General features: G+C 37.1%; 1 protein-coding gene across 1 annotated transcript in view; it reads left to right on the forward strand.

Moving 5' to 3' along the window:
- Chm (CHM Rab escort protein) overlaps positions 1–22,537 on the forward strand; it is a 157,992-nt gene that overhangs the window by 35,707 nt on the left and 99,748 nt on the right. The window contains exons 3-4 of the mRNA XM_048417802.3: positions 19,990–20,062; positions 21,293–21,417. Coding sequence (XP_048273759.2) covers positions 19,990–20,062; positions 21,293–21,417 — 198 coding nt within the window. The remainder of the gene's footprint in view (positions 1–19,989; positions 20,063–21,292; positions 21,418–22,537) is intronic.

Consider the following 22,537-nt stretch of genomic DNA (forward strand, 5'->3'; position numbering starts at 1 on the left):
TCTGTAAAGTATGTTTGAACCATTTTGTTTATTTATCTTTAATTTTTTTGTTGATGTTTACTTTGGATATTTTTGTAAAGATGATAGTGGGCTTATATGAAAGATATTCATCAGTGTGTCTATGGGAGAAGGCCAGTTCAGGCACCCTCTCTTCTGCTGCCCAAGCTAGCTGGGGAAATCCCTTTGGACACCTGGGAACCCCTCTAGAGCCAAGTCTCTTGCCAACCCTAAAATGACTCCCTTAGTTAAGATATCTTCTTCCCTGTTCCCATATCCATCCTTCCTCCATCTCAACCATCCCACTCCCCCAAACTCTCCTCATCCTCCCCTTCTTTGCTCTTTCTCATCATCTCCCCTTTCCCCCACCCCACCCCCGTGCTCCCAACTTGTGTCCGGAGATCTTGACTACTCCAATATCCAGGAGGATAAATATATACTATTCTTTCCGTTCAAATTTCTTAAAAACTACAATATTTATTCATTTATTTTTTAATCTATTTATTTATTAAAAATTTCCACTTCTTCCACAACTCCCTTTTCCCTCCCCCTCCTCTCCTCCCCTTCCCTCTCCAGTCCTAAGAGCAGTCAGGGTTCCCTGGCCTGTGGGAAATCCAAGGTCCTCCCCCCTCCATCCAGGTCTATGAAGGTGAACATCCAAACAAACCAGGCTTCCACAAAGCCAGTCCATGCAGTAGAATCAAAACCCAGTGCCATTGTCCTTGGCTTCTCAGTCAGCCTTCATTGACAGCTACATTCAGAGAGTCTGGTTTGATCACACGCTCCATCACTCCCAGTCCAAATGGTCTTGGTGAGCTCCCATTAGATCAGTCTCACCATCTCAGTGGGTGGATGCACCCCTCGTGGTCCTGACTACCTTGCTCATGTTCTCCCTCCTTCTGTTCCTCATTTGGACCTTGGGAGCTCAGTCCAGTGCTCTAATGTGAGTCTCTGTCTCTATCTCCATCCATCGCCAGATGAAGGTTCTATGGTGATATGCAAGATATTTATCAGTGTGGCTATGGGACAAGGTCAGTTCAGGCACCCTCTCTTCTGTTGCCCAAGGAACAATCTGGGGACCTCTCCTTGGACCTGGGAACCCCTCTAGAGTCAAGTCTCTTGCCAACCCTAAAATGGCTCCCTTAATTAAGATATTTACTTCCCTGCTCCCAAATCCACCCTTCCTCCATCCCACCCATCCCATTCCCCCAAGCTTTCCCCAATCCTCCCCTTCTCCCTTCTCTCTACCCATCTCCCCTTACATCCACCCCCACCCCCCACCCCCGTACATCCAGGTTTTACCTGAAAATCTTGTCTACTTCCAAAATGCAGGAGGATAACTATATGATTTTCTTTGGGTTCACGTTTTTATTTAGCTTCTCTAGGATCACGAATTATAGGCTCAAAGACTTTTAATTAAGGCTAGAATCCACTTATGAGTGAGTACATATCATATTCCTCTTTTTGGGTCTGGGATACCTCAGTCAGTAAAGCGTTTTCTATTTCCATCCATTTGCATGCAAAATTCAAGATGTCATTGTTTTTTACCGCTGAGTAAAACTCTAATGTGTATATGTTCCACACCTTCTTTAACCATTCTTCTATTGAGGGGCACCTAGGTTGTTTCCAGGTTCTGGCTATTACAAATAGTGCTGCTATGAACATAGTTGAAGAAATGCTTTTGTAGTATGATAGGGCATCTCTTGAGTATATTGCCAAGAGTGGAATTGCTGGGTCCTGAGGGAGGTTGACTCCCAGTTTCCTGAGAAACCGCTACACTGATTTCCACAGTGGCTGCACAAGTTTGCATTCCCACCAACAATGGATGAGTGTTCCCCTCACTCCACATCCTCTCCAGCAAAGGCTATCATTGGTGTTTTTGATTTTAGCTATTCTGACAGGTGTAAGATGGTATCTCAAAGTTGTTTTGATTTGCATTTCCCTGATCACTAAGGAGGTTGAGCATGACCTTAAGTGTCTTTTGGCCATTTGAATTTCTTCTGTTGAGAATTCTCTGTTCAGTTCAGTATCCCATTTTTTAATTGGGTTAATTAGAGTTTTAGTGTCTAGTTTCTTTAGTTCTTTGTATATTTTGGAGATCAGACCTTTGTCAGTTGTGGGGTTGGTGAAGATCTCTCTAGAGTGCAGGGGCCAGCTCTGTCCAGTGAGAGGCAAGGCCAGCTTTCCCAGGCTAGCTCAGCATGGCCCTCTGATTTTTTCTTGCATGATTCCTAAAAGATACAATTTTTAAAGAAAGGCTACATTTAAAAATACATTGTAGTAGCTATTCTTACATCTGACTAATTTTGGTTTAAAGACTACTTTGTCTGATAACAGTATACTTAATACCAACTTGTTTTCAGCTTACATTTGGTTTATTCATGGAACTTTTTAGCCTTTAAATTTATATATTTTTATAAGTATGTTACATATTGGAGAAAACAAATAATTAGTTCTTGTATTTTAATCTGTTCTGTTGGTGAATTGAGAATATTTCTGTTTGAGGTTATTTTTAATTTTTTTTGAAAGTAATTTTATTAAATTATAAAAGTTTCCATTTCCGCCCCTCCTCCCAACACCCTCCCACTCCCCCCACTCCCTCTCCTCCTCCCTCTTCGTCCCTAAGGGCAGTCAGGGTTTCCTGCCCTGTGGGAAGTTCAAGTTCCTCCCCACTCTCTCCAGGTCCAGGAAGGTGAGTATGCAAACAGACTGGATCCCAAAAATCCAGTATATGCATAGGACTTTTTTTGGTAGAAAGATTTTTGATAACAGCTTCTAATTCTTCACGACTGACAGGTCTATTTAGATTGTTCACCTGGTCTTGGTTCAACTTTGGTATATGGTACTTATCTAAGAAAAGTCCATTTCTTTTACATTTTCCAACTTTGTGGCATATAAATTTTCGTAGTAAGATCTAATTATTCTCTGAATTTCCTCTGTGTCTGTGGTTATGTCCCCCTTTTCATTTCTGATCTTATTAATTTGCATGTTCTCTCTCTGCCGTTTGATTAATTTGGATAGGGGTTTGTCAATCTTGTTTATTTTCTCCAAGAACCAGCTTTTTGATTCATTGATTCTTTGGATTGTTTTCTGTGTTTCTATTTTGTTGATTTCAGCCCTCAGTTTGATTATTTCCAGTCTTCTAGACCTCCTGGGTGTATTAGCTTCTTTTTTTTCTCGAGCTTTTAAGTGTGCTGTTAAGTCTCCAATGTGTGCTTTCTCCATTTTCTTTAATTGGGCACTTAGTGCTATGAACTTTCCTCTTAGCACTGCTTTCATAGTGTCCCATAGGTTTGAGTATGTTGTGTCTTTATTTTCATTAAATTCAAGGAAGAGTTTAATTTCTTTCTTTATTTCTTCCTTGACCCAGGGGTGATTCAGTAGTTGACTGTTCAACTTCCATGAATTTGTTGGCTTCCTGGGGGTAGCACTGTTGTTGAATTCTAACTTTAATCCATGGTGGTCTGACAAGACACAGGTGGTTACTAATATTTTTTTGTATCTGTGAAAGTTTGCTTTGTTACCCAGTATGTGGTCAATTTTCGAGAAGGTTCCATGAGCAGCAGAGAAGAAGGTATATTCTTTCCTATTTGGGTGGAATGTTCTATAGATGTCTGTTAAGTCCATTTGATTCAATACCTCTAATAATTCTCTTATTTCTCTGCTAGGTTTCTGTCTGATTGACCTGTCCATTGGTGAGAGAGGAGTGTTGAAGTCTTCTACTATTAGTGTCTGTGGATTGATGACTGCCTTGAGTTCTAGAAGTGTTTCTTTTACATAAGTAGGAGGCTTTATATTAGGGACATAGATATTCAGGATTGAGACTTCCTCCGGGTGATTTGTTCCTGTTATGAGTATAAAATGTCCGTCTGCATCTCTTCTGATTGATTTTAGTTTGAAGTCAATTTTGTTGGAAATTAGAATGGCTACACCTGCTTTTTTCTTAGGTCTGTTTGCTTGAAAAACCTTTTCCCAACCCTTTACTCTGAGTAGATGTCTGTCTTTGTGTTTGAGGTGTGTTTCTTGTAAACAGCAGAATGTTGGATCCTGTTTTCGTATCCAATCTCTTAGTCTGTGCCTTTTTATGGGTGAATTGAGTCCATTAATATTAAGTGATATTAATGACCAGTGGTTGTTGACTCCAGTTATTATTATTTTTTGTTTGTTTGTTTAATAGAGTTTGTATGTGTCCCTTCCTTGAGTTAAGCTTGTGAAGGGTCGCTAGATGTCTGAGTTATTGTAGGCAGTGTTGGGAATGTTGGATTCCTTGGGTTATGATTTTCCTTCTATTACTTTCTGTAAGGCTGGGTTTGTGGCTACGAATTGTTTAAATTTGTTCTTATCCTGGAATATTTTGTTTTCTCCATTGATAGTGAATGATAGCTTGGCTGGGTATAGTAGTCTGGGTTTGCATCCATGGTCTCTTAGTTTCTGCAGTACCTCTATCCAGGACTTTCTGGCTTTCATGGTTTCCATAGAGAAGTCTGGTGTAAGTCTGATAGGTTTACCTTTATAAGTTACTTGACCTTTTTCCTTTGCAGCTCTTAATATTCTTTCTTTAATCTGTATGTTTTGTGTTTTGATTATTATATGCCAAGGGGATGTTTCTTTTTGATCAAGTGTATTCGGTGTTCTGTATGCTTCTTGAACCTTCATAGGAATATCATTCTTTAGGTTGGGAAAGTTTTCTTCTATAATTTTGTTGAATATATTTTCTGGGCCTTTGATCTGCAGTTCTTCTCCTTCTTCAATCCCTATTAATCTTAGATTTGGTTTTTTTATTGTGTCCCAGATTTCTGGAATGTTTTGTGATGAGAATTTGTTGGATTTGCTATTTTCTTTGATCTGAGCATTTATTTTCTCTATGGTATCTTCAGTCTCTGAGGTTCGTTCCTTCATCTCTTGTATCCTATTGGTTATGCTTGATTCTGTAGTCTCTGTTCGTTTACCTAGATTTTCCATATCCAGCCGGCCCTCGTTTTGTCTTCTCTTCATTGCCTCCATTTCAGTTTTAAATTCTTGAACTGTTTCCATTACCTGTTTGATTGTTTTTTCTTGGTTTTCCAGTGTATCATTCACGGATTTACTCATTTCTTCGAACTTTTTGTTATACTTTTCCTCCATTTCTTTACTCATTTCTTCAATCCTTTTGTTGTACTTCTCATCCAGTTCTTTAAGGGAGTTATTCATATCCGGTTTAAGGGACTCTATTGCTTTCATCATGGCATTTTTTCCCAATTCTTCTGAATTAAGAGGTTCAAGTCCTTCTATTGTAGGGTCGTTGGGATCTGGTGATTTCATGTGGTTTTTTAGATTGTTGGAGGAGTTCTTGCCTTGGCGTCTGTCCATCTTTTCCTTCAACTGCTCTATATTGGATCTTCTGGTACCAGGTCAGGTTCCCTTGTTGGGCAGGGACTTCACTGACAGAATGCCTATCTTTCCTCAGGCACTCTATTGAAACACAGGCACTCCCTCCTGCCGGGTTGCACTCACAGCCCTGGCCCAGTGTGTATGGGTGCGGCTCTGGGGAGATCTTGTGGCCCCAGGGGGAGGGGAGAAAGAGAGGGAGGTGTACCTGGATGAGGGCTGGGATGGGATTTGGGAGAGCTCCGCAGGGTTTAGCCACCACTGCAGGGCAACCAGAAAGTCGAGGGGGGTGGGGAAAGTCTGAATTCCTCCTAGCCGAAGACCTAGGGCCAGGAGCAACCTCACCCCTCCTCCAATGGATGTCTGCTAGAAGATCACTGTCTCTTGCTGGCCAGGTATGTGGCTGAGGTGATTCAGGGCCTGCCTATTAGGCAGGCTCTCAAAGCACAGGAACTGCCCCTGCCCGGCTGAGCCTACAGCCCATGCTCAGAGTGCCAGGGAGCAGCTCTGGGGAGTTCTTGTGGCCCCAGGGGGAGGGGAGAAAGAGAGGGAGGTGTACCTGGATGAAAGCTGGGATGGGATTCGGGAGAGCTCTGCAGGGTATAGCCACCACTGCAGTGCAACCAGAAAGTCCTATTTTTAATTTTTGTTTTAATTTTTAATTAAGTAAATGTTTAAAATTGTTTTAGATCTTGGGAAAATGGATGTCCTCCTTACAGTTTTTGCATTTGTTTATTTGTGTGTATGTGCCATAATTTACGCATAAAGATTAGATGGTTACCTGTGGAAGTTGGTTATTTTCTTTCCTCCATAGGGGTCTCTGGGATTGAATTCAAGTCATAAAGCTTGGCAGCAAGTACCTTTATCAACCAATCTGATCTTGAACTCAGGGTTATCATCATGCAGTACTACTCTTGCTTTCAATTGTTATTGATCAGTATTTGTTTGTTCCTATAAGTTTTAATATTCATTTTTGTTGTTGGCTGTGTTATTTGTTCTCCTTTGAGTACTAGGGCTTTTATGGTTTATTATGTTAAACATAATAGATTCCTTACTAATTCTCATTTGTGGATGTATCCCTCAAGCTATTTCTTTGTCCTTGTGCATACTATTCCTCTGAGAATTCTTTTCTTTTATGAGGCTGACTTAGTTGTCATGCTTTAGTTGTACTTGTCTTGAAATGTCCTTATTTTCACTCAATTATAAAAGTTAGCGTTGGGAACTATAAAGATGGCTTAGTAGTTAAGAGCATGTCCTGACTATGCTTGCAGAGAATCAGAATCAGAGTTCAGTTCATAGCACCTTTATCATGTAACTCACAGCCACCTGTAACTCCATCTTCAGGGGGTCAGAGTCCCTCTTCTGTCTTCTGCGAGTACCTTTTTCATGTGCACATACCCCATCTCCAAGCACATATAATTAAAAAAATAAAATAAGTATTTAAAAGATGACTTGAGTGTTTATAATCTTTTTTGGTGGTTGTTTGTTTTCAAGGCTTGAAAAATAGTTTCATTCTTTATATCCATTTAGAATTGCTAGTGAGAGGTCTATATGTTTGCTTCTGTAGGCGGTTTGACCTTTTTTTTTTGTTCTAACTTTTAATATTGGATCTTTGTTTTGTACTTTTGACAATTTGATTATGATTCATTTTGGAGAAGTTATTCTCTGGGCACATCTATTTGATAGTCTAAATACTCCCCGTGTTTGTATGTCTCATTTCTTTTCTAGAGTGAGGGAATTTTCTGCAATGGTTTCACTGAATCCTTTATACATTTAGTGTTTAGTGTTTATGCCGTCTCCTTCTACTTTATGGAGTCTTAGTTTCTTGAATGTATCCTGGAGATATAGGCCTTTTGGTCATAATAATTTACTTTTTTTCTTCTAGGCTTTTGAGTGTAGTAGCTTCTTGACTTTGTTTTCCATCTTTAATTGTATTTGTGGATAGTGATTTCTACTGTGTGTGTTTTTTCTAGTTGATGGATTGTCTGATTTCTAACATATACGGGTTTTGTTGTTAGAATCTCAGTTGCCATGCTGAAAATTTTCTTCCAAGTTTTTAAATTTTTTTTACTGTTACTTATCTTTTTATCCCCTTATTTTCTTATTTAGAGCTTGATTTGATTTGCTTAATTTGTCTTAAAATTTTATATAAAATTTAAAAACTAAAACAAATAGAAATGATAAAATGAATTAAAAGTATAACAATATCTGTCAGTATTTCTTCCTAGTTGGGATAAGTGGGGATTTCCTGTTCCCTTTACTTGTCAATTATCCATTTCTGCAGGTTGCTGGAGGACTTTTAGTCTAATTCATTCAAACAGAGTAGATCAGAATATTCTCTCTTGCTGAAAGAGTTCCTGGGTTGATCTATTTTCTTTTTAGAGTTTCCTAGTAAATGTGAGATGATTCCTTTAATATCTTACTCATCTGCCTGTAACTATCTCCTTCATTCTGATAGTAGTTGGTACCAAAGAAGTAAATCTCATCCTGAATAGAAGAAAATGTAAAACAATCAAGAATAGAATTTTTTGAGTGCATGAGTGTTGGGAGAGAATCCATCAAAGTAGATTAAGAAGAAGCAGCTAGAAGTTTAGCTGGAAAGCATGATGGTGTGGATGTTTATCAGTCTGATAAATTGATTCCATATCTCTTCATGACAGAAAAGAAAGCTTGAAGCAAAGGGACATTTGTGGATTGTTTTGCTGATATGGCCCAGTGTTAATTTTGCCTTCATTTAATACTCGCTTTAGTATTTAAGACTATATAATTATATTTAGTTTACTTTACCAGCCTAATTATTTTCTCTGCCTCTGCCTTCCTCTCTTTTTCTGTGTGTTGATCTTGTTTATGTTCGACATCTGTTTCTACATCTCTGTTTTTCTTAGTGCTTGCAGTCAAAGCCAGGACCTTCAATATAGCAGGGAAATGAAATGCTTTACCAGTTGTTGAGTATACCAGAGAAATGCTTTGCCAGTTGAGCTGAATTACCAGACTCCTTTAATTTCTAGACTACAAGTAAAATAGTGTAACCGCAGGCCTTCCCATGTGCGCTCTCTCTCTCTCTCTCTCTCTCTCTCTCTCTCTCTCTCTCTCTCTGTGTGTGTGTGTCTTACTCTTTCTCTGTCTCTTTGTGTGTCCTTGCACACATGTACATACTTGCATGTGTGTGTGTGTGTGTGTGTGTTTGTCCGTGCTTATGAGCATGTTAGTGGACAACCTCAAATGTTGTTCCTTAGGATCTATCTGCCTCCCCGCCACCCCTGCACTTTCTTAAGATAGGGCCTCTCACTGGCCTGTACTTACTAAATAGCCTAGACTGACTAACCAGCCAGCCCCAGGGATTCACCTGTCAACTACCTTCCTAATCTTAGGAATACAAGACGGTAATGTCATGCCTGGCTATTTTCTGTGGGATCTGTGGATCAAATTCTGATCCTTATGATTTTAAGGCAAGCATTTTACTGGCTGATGTTTCTTACCAGGCTTTCCCATGCATTTAATATTTTTTTTAAAAAAAATTATGCTTTATACTGGATTTTGGGGATCCAGTCTGTTTGGATACTCACCTTCCTGGACCTGGAGGGAGGGGGGAGGAACTTGAACTTCCCACAGGGCAGGAAACCCTGACTGCCCTTAGGGACGAAGAGGGAGGAGGAGAGGGAGTGGGGGGAGTGGGAGGGTGTTGGGAAGAGGGGCATAAATGGAAACTTTTATAATTTAATAAAATTAGTTTCAAAAAAATTATGCTTAAGGTGAAACAAAATTTACTGTCTTAAGCACTCTTAGATATACAGTTCAGTTGTATTATGTATATTCATATGGTAGTACCATAAGTATCCAAAACTCTTGTTCTTTTAAAACTGGAATTTGTACTTATTTAACAATAACTATGTTCTTCACACTCAAACTTTTAGTAGCCAAGATTCTAATTTTTGTTATCATGAATTTGGGTATCTAGACATCCAATAGAAGCAAATCATAGTATTTATCTCTTTATGGTTGTTTCATTTCATTTAGCTCAATATCTTCATGTTTCATCTGTGTCATCATATGTTACAGGATATCTTCCCTCTATAACTGAATAATAGCCCATGCTGTACTCTTTGATAGACATCTGGGATGCTTAAATTTTTTGGCTCTTGCAAGTAGTGCTTCTAGAAATATGAATTAGCAAATATTTATTTTTAATTCTCACTTTATTTCTTTTGAGTGAATACCCAGAATTGGGATTGGTAGATGACATGGTACTTTAACATTTGTATTTTTTACAAATATTATGTGAGAAAAAAGTGTTTTCAGTAAAAGGGGAGGAAAGGCATTAGTATTAGTAACCTGCCTGTTTAACTATCATTGGGAGATTCTTTTTTCATCGCATAATGATTTATTTAATATCTGTCAGATAGTGTCTGGATGTTGATGATACAAGGAAAAGCTAAAAGTTCAAGACATGCATATGTAAAATACAAAATATCAAATCAACTTTTTTTTTCTGACAATTTCTCCTTAACTCTTCCCTAAATCAGAACTACTCCCAAGCGCTTGGATGCTAGTGTGACCATACTCCATACTGGTACCTGTCTAGCCTCAACTTTCACATCAGAGTCTGCATTCATCCATTTCAGACTGTCAGGCCAAGGGAAACAAGGGGCATACATGGGGAAGAGGCATGCTGTTCTCTCTCTTGTAAATAAGTTGACATGATGGGCTGACTCTCTCGGATGTTGGTTCGAGGATGGATTTCTTCAGTTATTCCTTTGATTTATCAAAGTAACTTCAGAACCTCATTTTTCACCTGCTTTTATGTTGTTACTTGTTACTATATATATTTTTTTAAAGAAATAGATTTTCTGTTTCCCAAAAGCAATGCAAACACTAATGTTTACTTTAAACTTAAGTTGCTAATGCGAGATTCAACTATGAGAAGAGAAGTTCATATTTGAATATAATATACCTGTTCCATAGCTGTCTGTGTGGTCTGATCAATCTTCTACCTTATTTAGTTTTATTTTGCTTCTATTCATGTTTCTCCTGTAATATTGCTTCATATGAAAGTGAGGAATTAAACTGTCCACTGAAAATGATGGTGTTACCTCACTGAATTACTTTAAATTCAGTTTTTCTCAGACTCTATTAAAAGGAATATGTTCAACATTCCTTTTAAACATTAAAATATTTAATGTTTAAATGTTTTCCATTAAGCATTTTATATATTAAGTGGATTTATAGCATATATCTAAATATTATCATAAATAATTTGTTTAGCTTTACATAATGACTGTATTTTCAATTCTATGCTTTTAAACATTTTTAGGCTTTAATTTTATTAAAGAAGCGTATTTGCCTTAATAATGTTATTTTTTGGGGATAAGAACTGATGATACCACTATTGCATATTTGTTGGTTTCTACCGCGCCAGCAAGGACTGGAAACAAGAGTCTCCAGTGGAGGGTGTCCAGGTTGAATGAATTCACAGAGCACGAGGTTGAGGTGGAACAGCTTCTTTATTGTTCTGCTGGGGCTAACTTTTATACCATGGCACCAAAAGAGGAGGGGGCTGTGAAGGAACTGTCACCTGACCCCAGCAGGGACTGTCACCTGACCCCAGCAGGGATCAAGGAATGATCACGTGTACTCAAACTTCCTTTCCCAACTCCAGGAGCAGAGGGAAGTTATTATGTTTTCTTTGCAGATAAACACCTCAAATGGGGGCAGGGATATGTAACTCGGGGCTGCAATTCCCACAGGTTTCTAGATTTCTTCTTTGTCTCACTAATAGCATTTAGTTTTATTGACTTCTAAGGAATTTTTTTATAATTGTGACAATGCTAAATAATTAATGTGTTTAATTTATTTTCTGTGCATGAGTATGTGTTTGACCAGTATACATTTCACCGTATCCATATGCTAGTTTTTGTAATATGATAAATTGTTTAGTGTGTTCTATTCAGTGACTTTAAAGCATTCTGTTATATGAGAGAACAAATGCATGAGTGAACAACACATAAGTAACGTGAGTTGATGTGGGGTGAACGTTATAACACTGTTGTACCAACCCTACGGTGTATTGACTGGCAGTTGTTTTTTTACATTTATATGTAATGACTGCTGGGTGTTGGTGGTGCATGTCTTTAATCCCAGCACTTGGGACACAGAGACAGGTAGATCTCTGTGAGTTTGAGCCCAACTTGGTCTACACAGAGAATTCCAGGGCTACACAGAGAAATCCTGTCTCGAAAACCAAAGAAAAAAAAAAAGAAGAATATATAGTGATACTATGTTATTGTGGAACACTGCTAGTGACAGAACAATGACAAAAGGCAACTTTTTAAAGAGGTAAATATTTGACCCAAACTACACAACTAAGTGAGATCATTTGATTCTGGTTGATGTCTTGGAAGTAATACAACTCTATTTGTCATTTCAGAGTTGAGCTTCAATCTCCATTGTATGATGGAAGATTATCAGGATTTCTGATAACTTTTTCACCTTTAAGAAAGAGTTAGAATGTTTTCTTCCAGAGCTTTCTTCAGTCAGTAGAGATTGTTGATAGTCATAGTGCGGAGCTACTTACGTTCATTCTTCCTCTGCTATTGAATGAGCATCCTTTCTTCTCAATGTAGTTATTAGTATGTGTGGTACCACTGTGAGAAAGCATCTCTGCTTTGTCAAGGATTGTAACTTTTCAAGAAATGCATGTAAGTAACTAGCTATAAGACCAAATGAATCCATGTAATTTTTCTAGTCCTTGAAAACCACGAGGTGAACCCTCCATTATTGTCATTGAACATTGAATAAGGGATATGGATTTTAAACATCTTAAAATTTATAATTACACCATGAACGAGAAATCATAGTTACTACAAAATAAAATGGAGTATCAGTTAGCTTTGGTGGTTGGAGATTGTTGTGGTAATTCCTATTGACTTTCATCTTGGATATAAGACACTATAGATAGCTTTGAGAGCTAGCTTCATTTTTCTGCTGTAATCCTTTTAATGGAATGCTATGGATTTATTATTAGAGGCAGGTTCTTTTACTTTAAAAGTTTTACTTCATTGAATCACCTCAGAAATTGCATCTATAATTGTCTGTCAGATCAATTTTGTATATATTTTTCTTCCCTGGAAATAAATTGTGTATAAGCAGAGTTAAGTGAAATGATGCCTTCTCTAATGAAAGCTCAAAAATACTCTAGGTGTTCAGTGATTATTCACTCATAAAAGGAAACCAATATTGATTCAGCCACTATTCCTACTGTGAAGTTCTTTTTTAATGGTTGTCTGATTTTGTGCCCCCATCCCTAATGTGCATTTGTTTGCTTTTGTTGATTTGCTTTTACTTTGAAGTGACTACTGTTCTTGCCAGTTGCTTAGGAGTTTAAGGAATATCAATCAGCTTCTCAACTGAAAGTAGACTGACCTACAGTGTAAACAGCAAATCTTTTAACTCATTCCTGTTGCTGCATGCTGTGATTGAGGACTTACAGCTTCACTCTACTTCCTCCTCTTCTGCTCTGCTCTCTGCTTCCTGTATGCAAATGAAGTATTATCTTTTTCCTTCTGCTCTTGTTGCCATGCCTTCCCTGCCATTACAGATTTTATCCCTCTGCAACTTCTGGAACTGTAATCTAAAATGAATCCTTTCTCTTTAGAGTTGCTTTTGCTCATAGTATTTTATTATAGCAACAGAAAGGTACTTAATACAGTCCAGTTTCTTGCATTAATGAAAAAGATTTGATTTGCCTTACTGTGACAAGGAGGGGCAAGAAGGGGTTCAATGTAAGAAGTGGAAGGCAACATCAAGTAAAGGATAGGAAAACTAGGAGAGGAAGAAAACACATAATCTGTTTTTTTGTTGTTGTTGTTTGTTTTAGTTTTTGAAGACAGGGTTTCCCTGTGTCACCATGGCTGGCCTTGAACTCATTGATTTGCCTGCTTCTGCCCCCTAAGTACTGGGATTAAAGGTGCACCACTTCCACTTGTCAGCACATAATTTTTTGAAGTGCAATTTCTGTCCTCAGCTGCGGCCACCTTAAGTTTTCTGGTTTTTATTCTTCATGTCATCTGTAAATCCACCAATGTTTGACTGACACTGAACTGTGTTAGTTGGTAGCAAACGAGCTCTGGAGATTGTTATGTATTATTCTATGTTTATCTTTTGTAAATGGGAAAATGTAGTGATCATGATAACTATGTGGCAGACTGTGTATATTCTTAACTTTCTCTTAGTCTTATTAGAGTAAACATTAATAGAATAGCGTGCAATCTATTTATAGGACATTGTGACAGACAGTTCTTTTGATGATTTTATGGTGCTGAACTACAGCCTGCACAGAAAGGGTGATCATGGATTTGAGAATTCTGAATGATTTGGCCAGTACCATTGTACCATTATTAGTTTTGTGATGGATTGTAATTTTGGCATAGTATAGGCAATCAATATCACAAGTAAAAGAGACAGGGAGGCATTTGGTTCAGTTAGGCATATGAGGTCGTGGCTGGTGCATATGGAGAAGGGATAAGATTATAGAGTTAACACAGATTGGTACCTACCCCACTTGTTGTTAGAGGCTACACCCAGCCATACACTAGGCCAAGCTCAGAGCATCCTGCTGAAGAGACGGAGGAAGGATTGCAGAAGCCAGGAATCTAGGACATCACAAGGAAACGGACAAAATCAACTAACTTGGGCTCATAGGGACTCATAGAGTCTGAATCAACAGTTAGGAAGCCTGCATGGTGCTGACCTCGGCACTTTACATATATGTGATAATTGTGCAACTTGATCTACTTGCAGCACTTCTAACAGTGGGGGCAGGGGCTGTCCCTAACACTTTGACTGGCTTTTGGTACCCCTTTGCTCATACTGGGTTGTCTGCCCAGCCTGAATACAATGTGAGGTGCTTAGTCTTACTGCAATTTGATGTGCCATGCTTTGTTGATACTCATGGGAGGCCTGCCCATTTCTGAATAGAAAGGAGGAAGAGTGGATTGAAGGGGAATACAGACGGGAGGTTGGGGAAGAGAATGGGAGGAGAGGAGGTGGTCAGGATGTAAAATAAAACAAATAAATTTAATTAACAAAAAGTTTACAAAGTTGATGTGGTATTGTGATTTTGTACGTAGTTCCAGAAGTATTAGTAAGTCATCAGACAGCTTTATGCCTGAGAAAGACATAATGTGGTTTCTCAAGACCAGATCACAATGGTATTAGTGTTGAGGTTGTATTGAAAATGGAAGAAGCTGGAGATAGGAAAACCTTCGGTGAGATTAATGCAATAAGACAGACTAATGGGTAGTGAATACCCGAAGTAAGGCAGCAGAGGGAGGTTGGAAAGAACAGAAGAGGTCTGGCAAACTAATTACAGTTGACACTCGAAATATTTGGGAAGTTCAAGATTTTTTTTAGCATAGATAAGTATATTAGTACTATTGGTTTTGCTGTATTTTTTTTTTTTTTAGTTTTGTTTGGTTGTTTCTTTTTGAGATGAGTAAAAAAGAAGACTTGGTTGGGACTAAATGACCAATAATAGTTTTTGTCCTTTGGTTATATGGAACTAAAGTTCATCTTTACTGTTTGATCATGGGAGATGTCCAATAAGCCGATAGGTGTCCAATAAATTGATGACACATGTTGATGGGGGGAGGGCCTGCTTTTCCTCTCAGCTGCCAGGCTAGCTTAACCAAAATAACCACACAGAAACTGTATTCATTTAAACACTGCCTGGCCCATTAGTTCTAGCCTCTTATTGCCTAATTTTCACATCTTGATTCAACCCATTTCTAATAATCTGTATGTCACCACGAGGTTGTGGCTTACTGGGAAACATTCTAACCAGCATCAGTCTCAAGCAGGAGCTTCATGGCGTCTGCTACACTGCTCTTCTTCCCAGCATTCAGTTCGGTCTACTCCACCTATCCAAGTTCTGCCCTATCAAAAAGCCAAGGCAGTTTCATTATTAAACCAATGAAAGCAACACATAGGCAGAAGTACCTCCTACACCAGATACATGGTCCACATTTTCATATCTGAGTTTTAAGGATCCCACATTGTAATACTAATTGATGAGTCATCAGTAGAGGGATGGTAAATGACTAATCTGAGGGGATAGATTAGCTCATTTGGAAAAATAAAAGTTGAAGATAAGTTTGTTATGGATTCATAGGTCTGCCTTGTTACCTAAATAGCTTGGATTAAGTGGGCTCGTATAGAATAACTAATGACTGCAAACATAGGAAAAATCTCTCACTAAGTGTAATGATTGGAAAAATCACCTGGTTATTTCTTTCTACAAGATTTACCCAATAGTTAAAGGAACCCCCTGTAACATAACAGGACTCATTTAGTAACATTCTAACATGTTATACATGATAAATGTTTACAATTTTTGTTACTTAAAAAGCTACAATAAAGAAAGAGTCTGGTCATCTTCTCTAGTATTAGAATTATATCTGCAGATTCTGCCATAAAAGCCCAATCGAATTGTCTAAGATTGTAGGGGATAGTGGAAGGACCAGAGCTTTCTTTTGTGGCAATTTAACTTTTGCTAAATGAAACTTTTGTAGGGATTAGTCCAATATATTTTCTATGTCCTAAAATTATGGCCTATTGTTTGTTAACTGTATATCATGACTGTAGTAGTCCAACAAAATGAAATGGAACCGACTGGTTTTTGATGAGCTTGAAACACTGCCTATTGCACTAAGGAGACAGGTTTGATCCATTGTTTAATTTAAGTAGCATATTGTACTCATTTCTAATTGGCAAACAAATACTAGTAGATATGACAAGAATTATTTTCCTTTTCTACATATTCATTCTGAATTTGAGAGATCCAGTGAGATTTCAAGTTCTCGAAATGAACAATCCCTCCAGTTCTGGCACTGGAATAGACAAAGTGTCGAGGTATTATACTGTTTTTATTAAGCAAAGTGAAACAAAAAAAAGACTATACCATCTGGAGATTTTAAAAAGATGCCATTGCTTTTACTGATAAGTCAGTCTAGGGTTTACTTACACTTGTAATTTTAAATTTGAGAAACCCATAGGTTATAGTAGGTAATATTTAGAAAACAGGGGTTAGGCTTTGGGTTTGTTATGCCCTGGACTCATGTTCCAACTTTACTATTTCTTAGATAAGGAACATAAAGGTTAAATGAAAAAGTGATTATAAAATGCCAAGTTCAATGCAGGTAGTTTTTCTTTCCCTTAATGTGAATTCAGCTAATATTTCTCAAAATGTGTTCTGTTAAACCTCTTTCTTCAAAATCCCCATTCAGAAATGCACTCATTAGTCAGCTGAAGTTGTGAAAATGCCATATAGTACTGTATTCTCTGTTGGAAAGCTCCAGCAGTCATTGTAATAGTTAATGGGTTTGAGAAGCCATGATACTACAAAAGCATTTCTTCTTAACTTTTTGAAGCTTAATATTCCCCATTTTTATTTTGTCATTATGCTTTCTCCCCTTGGGACAATTATTAACCCTCAATCCATGTTTTCATTTTGGAGAACGAGAATTTAGGCTTAGAGGCAAGCTCCATCACAGTGTGCAGGTGTCTTTATTGAACCATAGCTACCATTATCTTGAGGACTAGTTAATGCTTTCTATTCTAAAAATTGCAAATTTGTGTATTGGTATGAACAGGATTAACATTTGGGAGAACCAAGTTTGAACATTGGTCCTGTCATTCGGAACTGGGCTGTCTTGACTGGTACCAAGTATCATTGGGCTCACCTATAACATGAAACACTTTGTATCTTTCTCATGAAAGTGCTGGAAATCAAAGAGAAAAAACGTGGAAAGATGAAATGCCTAGGAAAAGGAATTGTACGATATTGGGACATAGAGAAGTATTATTAGAGTTTAGCTGGTTCGGTTCTCTTTTTCACTGAGCAGTTTTTGACCCTTTTGCCTATCTGTCTGAATGCATTTTCAACTGTGGGTTTCTTAAGTAAAATGATTCCCAGATGAATGTGCTTGCATGTCAGCAGCTCTGTCTTTTGTCAGTGGTTGGGGACTTGCTTAAATAAGCTATTTCACAATACTGCATATAATATATAGCATCCTGTATCTTCTCCTGCTGCTGAATAGTCAGTAAAGAATTATAATTATGATGCCAAATAGAAAAGAAAGCGGGCTTATTATAGACTCTAACTAATGTATTTAATGCTCTTCTTCTCTACTTGTTATATATTTTCTGTTTGATAAAATTAAGCAAAGTGATATAAACAGTATGGATAATCTAAGAAATTTAGAATCAATGTGTCAATAGTATGTTCTTATTTATTGATTTGTGCTAATTGATACAATTGTTGAGGTCATTTTCTTACTGTATCTGGAAAAACTTAGGTGTCATTTGGAGTAGATTATATAAAACTATACAAAACTTAAAGCCATATTTTTTAAGGTTTTAAGATCAGCATCTTACATAATATAATGAGTGGAAATCGTCTTAAAATGAAAGAGAAATGCCTCATTAGAATCTTTTTTGTCTACTTTTTTGCTAAAGACTTTAAGACACTTAATTATTGTGGGACATTAGAGGGCTTTAGATTCTAGTTTTATGTTTCCTGCTTTCTATCATAGCTATTTATTTTATAACTTCCCAGAGACTCTAGTTTCAAGGAAGTCTTTTTCATCACTGGGAACTGTTCCTGACAGCAGAAATGTACTTCATTTTCCATCATAAAATGCTTTTTCCTTGACTTGCTATAGAGAGGCAGTGATGACACAAAACTGGCAGGCAACATGCCATGCCATCTCCCCCTTGCTTTTCGCACAGTCTCACTTTGTCTCTAAATCATGGTTCCAAGGTTTAAACATCAAAACTAGTAACCTAGTTTTCTTTCCCCCTGTAGAATCAGTTTTAAACATAATAGAAGACATTTTATAAATTAGATTTAAATGTCACAGTTCTAAAGTAATACCTTTAAAGATAAAACAAAACATTCTGTGGCTTTAATTTCTGTCCTATCTGTTGTAGTTTGTTCCACGGATTATTCTGGAATGTCATTGATTTTTTTTCTATTTTGCTTGATATTGATACCTAATATCTTTATTTAGGGATGCCTTAAGCCATATTTAAAGCCATAAAGTTATCTGAATGAATTTATTTGGAATCTTCTAGTTTCATAGTGAGTTGGTAATAGTTGTCTTGCCATCTTTTGTCAGAAAGACCACAGTAATGAAAACCATGTTTCACCTTTTATGTACATAATTGGATGAGATCACCAGATTCTGAGGTTAGGAACAAATCAGCAGGAAGAGTAGAAAATGAGAGTTGCATGGAAAAATACTAGGACCAATTAAGTCTGTCAAAAACCATATGACTAAGTGCAGGGGAGAAAAATAGGTTTTGACCAGGAACTGACCTCAAGGTACTTAATAGTGGAAAGAAACACCAGAATGTCCTTCTTAGGGTTTTCTTATGCTTTTCATAATTAGGTGAAAATACCTTGGAACTTGACATATTATGGTCAGTACTCAAAAAACTTAGATTACTTCTGTTTTTCCTGCATTTTATGGTGATAGTTTTCAAGTGTACAGAAAACCTGAAAAAAAAAAAAACCAAAACGACACCATTCACTGAACACCCATGAGTTAACTGCCTAGGTCCTATAGTTGTCATTTGGATGTAGCTGCTGTATATCATGTAACCATCCATGGTTACATGGATTACTTATTCTGTGGACCCATGAATCTTTCTGCCTTACTGGTTTGTACACTTCAGTAATTTCTGTCACTCAGAGTTTTAGCATAAACTTTATTAATGAGCACTGAATATTTGCTCTTTTCAAAGACAAATATTATATATTATGAAATGTACAGATTTTGAGTATATCATATAAATATGTTCTTAAAATTCCATATACTTATATAATTAAGAACTTAACACTTCCACTCTGAGACAATCACTCTTACGATTTTTTTTTTGTCATTGATTACTTTGTTCTTGAATGTCACATTACTAGAATTATATAATGTATACTCTTTGTGGCTAATGCTTTCATTCAGAATAAAAATTTTGAGATTGATCTATTATGTTGTTTGTGGCAGTATTTTATCCTTTTACATTGCTAAAAAGTATATAACCCTGTGGGTATAGAATAGCTTGTTTACACATTTTCATGTTAATGATATCGCTTTGGGCCATTTAATGTGATGAAAAGATTTTTTTGGGGAAAAACACGTTTTTTTCTTCTGTGATCACTTAGAAATATAATTGCTGGATCACTGGATAATTGTATCTTTTTTTTTTAGGAATCTACCATGTATTTTTGAAAGTTTATTAACTTTCACATACTATTCCATCAGTGCTTAGTGCGATGACTCTTTACTATTCTGATGGATCCATACTAGAACTCATTATCCTGGTGATTTGAGACTGAGTTTCCCTATGATCACTGAAGAAAAACTCTTATATCAGGAAAAGTTGCCTTTGAGATATGAGAATAGCCATTTGCTTATATTTACTATCTTCTCTTATGTCAGCAAACCATGCATTGCGCTTTGGAACACTTGGGGCTCGTATATTGGAAAATGATAAGAGTTTAAAGGTCAAGGATAGTGTAGGTTATAAGATAAGTGACTTGATTTTTATGTTCTTTGTATTTTATTGTTACAGACGAAGCTACTATGGAGGAAACTGGGCCAGTTTCAGCTTTTCAGGACTGTTGTCCTGGCTAAAGGAATACCAGGTAAAGTTCTTAGCTGATATTGCAAGTTACTAGGTGGTGTCTCCTGTCATATGGTGTCCATACATTGAAGAGATGGTTCTCTCTGTCATATAAGATAGATAGCTTGACAAAAATGTACACAATTACCTTTTCAGCTAATGTTTTATATATTTAAGGGAACATTTTCCTGAAAAGCATTCACAGAAATGGTAAATTCTTACCTTTATTAGTTGGTCTTTGTATTACTACATAAAATCTAAAACAATGTTATTCACTTATTTGAAGGAAAAAAAACTTAATTTGGAATATTTTCTGGCTTGTGTGTTTACTTCTGTCACGTTACAGAAGCACTTAAAGGGAAAAGAAAAAAATTTGAGGTTCAGAAAGTTTTGTTCTGTGGTAGCTTCCTGCTACTACAACTGTTGAGTACCCATCATAAAGAAGAGTTTCAGAAGTAACTGGTAGTGTGTTGTGGAGATTTAGTCATGCTATCTATGTAAGTTAGCATTTTTTGTAAGACACATTTAATATAGATGGGCATATGTGGCTTGAGATGTAACTTATACCAAGTATATCTTACATGAACCCAGACACTGCTGTCTCTCAAATTAGCTGAGATGGTTAGGAATAGAGTATGATAATATTCCAGGAATCTGTATTCAGTTAGCTAAAAATTATTTCATACTTAAAACATTCCATTACTTTATTAAGCATGGTACTTACTTTCATTGATTTAATGGACTGTTGTAGCAGCATTAGCTCTGCTCATTATAAAAACATGGGTGATAAAACTGCAGTGATATTATAGTTTAAATACCACTGCATAAAATTGAGTGTGACCCACTGGACAACATACAGAGAGTGAGAGATTTTGAAATGCTCAGCCCTAAAAGGAATGTCTATATCATATCATAGCCCACCCCTCAAAACTCAGGGATCTATGCAGAAGATGGAACAGAAGACTTTTAAGAGCCAGAGGTGTTGGATGATTTCAAGGAAACAGCATTTTCCAAGCATAACATGGCCTCATAGACATCTGTATACCAAAGCTAGCTCTTAATAGATTTTATGTAATAGTTTTCCTCTGCCTCCTTTGAAGTTGGCACACTGAGTCAACTCAGTTACTCTGAAGCATTGAATTTTGTTGTGATAAAAATGAAAGCATGAATTTAAGACAATATACCTTTTTTTGGAAATTTTAAGTTCAGTTCTTTCAACTTAGTTAAAACTCCTTTTCTGTGTTTTGTTTAGGAAACCAGTGATGTTGTGACTGAAGATTCCACCTGGCAAGAACAGATTCTTGAGAATGAAGAAGCAATCCTTCTTAATAGCAAGGACAAAACAATTCAACATGTAGAAGTATTTTGTTATGCCAGGTATGAAAATTATTTATGTAGCAATAAGTAAGGTAATAGCCTTTTCCCTCTTTTTATACTTCTTCAGGAAAATTGAGTACCAAGGAGATTGCTCTAGTAAAATCGATACACTGACTTACCCTCTTTTTTAGCTGTGACTTTCAGTGTTCTCTATTTTTGAAATAATAATAATAACAACACCTAACAATGCCATACATCTCATTTTATCTTTGTAAAAATCTTATGTTACAGTAGGACTGTGCTGGTAAGTTTGTCAACTTCACACAAGCTATGGTCATCTGGGGAAGGGTAACGTCATTGAGAAAATGGCACTAGACCTATAGGCAAGTCTGTCAGGGCATATTGGTATAGGAGGGCCTACCTCACTGTGAAGAGTGCCGCCCTTGGTCATTTGGTCCTGGGTAGTATATGAAAGCAGGGTGACAGCTAAAGAGATGTCTCAGAGTACTTGCCACTCTTGCAGAAGACCCAGGTTGTTTTCCCAGAAGCCACATGGTGGCATGCAATGACCCATAGCTCAAGTTCTAGGAGCTCAGATGTCTTCTTCTTACCTCCTTGGACACCAGGCACGTATGTGGGGTACATGCATACATGCAGGCAAAATATTCAAACACATAAAATAGCTTTTAAGGAAAAGCAAAGAATGTAGACCAAAAACATTCTTTATACACTACTATATAAGTGATCTAGCCACTATGGAAGTCAGTATGGATGCTTTTAAAATAAACTATCAATAAATTTTCCATTTTAAATTTAAGTTTGTTTTCTTGATGTACAAAATTGTTTGAGTTTGTTGTGCATATTAGTCACTAACCCTCTGTCAGAAATAGTACTGGCAAAGGCTGTCTTCTCGTCTGTGGGCCATTTGATTGACAGTTTCCTCTAATGTACACAGTCTTTTTAGCTTTGTACATTCCCATTACCCTTCTGAGGGTCTGCTGTCTCTTACTGTTTTGGTCCATGAAGTGGAACAATTGGAACAGCCCTTTTATTTTTACTTATTTTGAATGTTTGGCACCAGATTTTTTTATGTTGCATAGGCTAGCCTCTAGCTCCTGTCTTACTCTTGTCTCCTCCTCCCAGAGTGATGCTGTGCACCCTTCCCTGCGTTTATGCAATC

The sequence above is a fragment of the Myodes glareolus genome, chromosome X, assembly GCF_982192425.1.
Source record: "Myodes glareolus chromosome X, mMyoGla1.1, whole genome shotgun sequence".
Taxonomy (NCBI): domain Eukaryota; kingdom Metazoa; phylum Chordata; class Mammalia; order Rodentia; family Cricetidae; genus Myodes; species Myodes glareolus.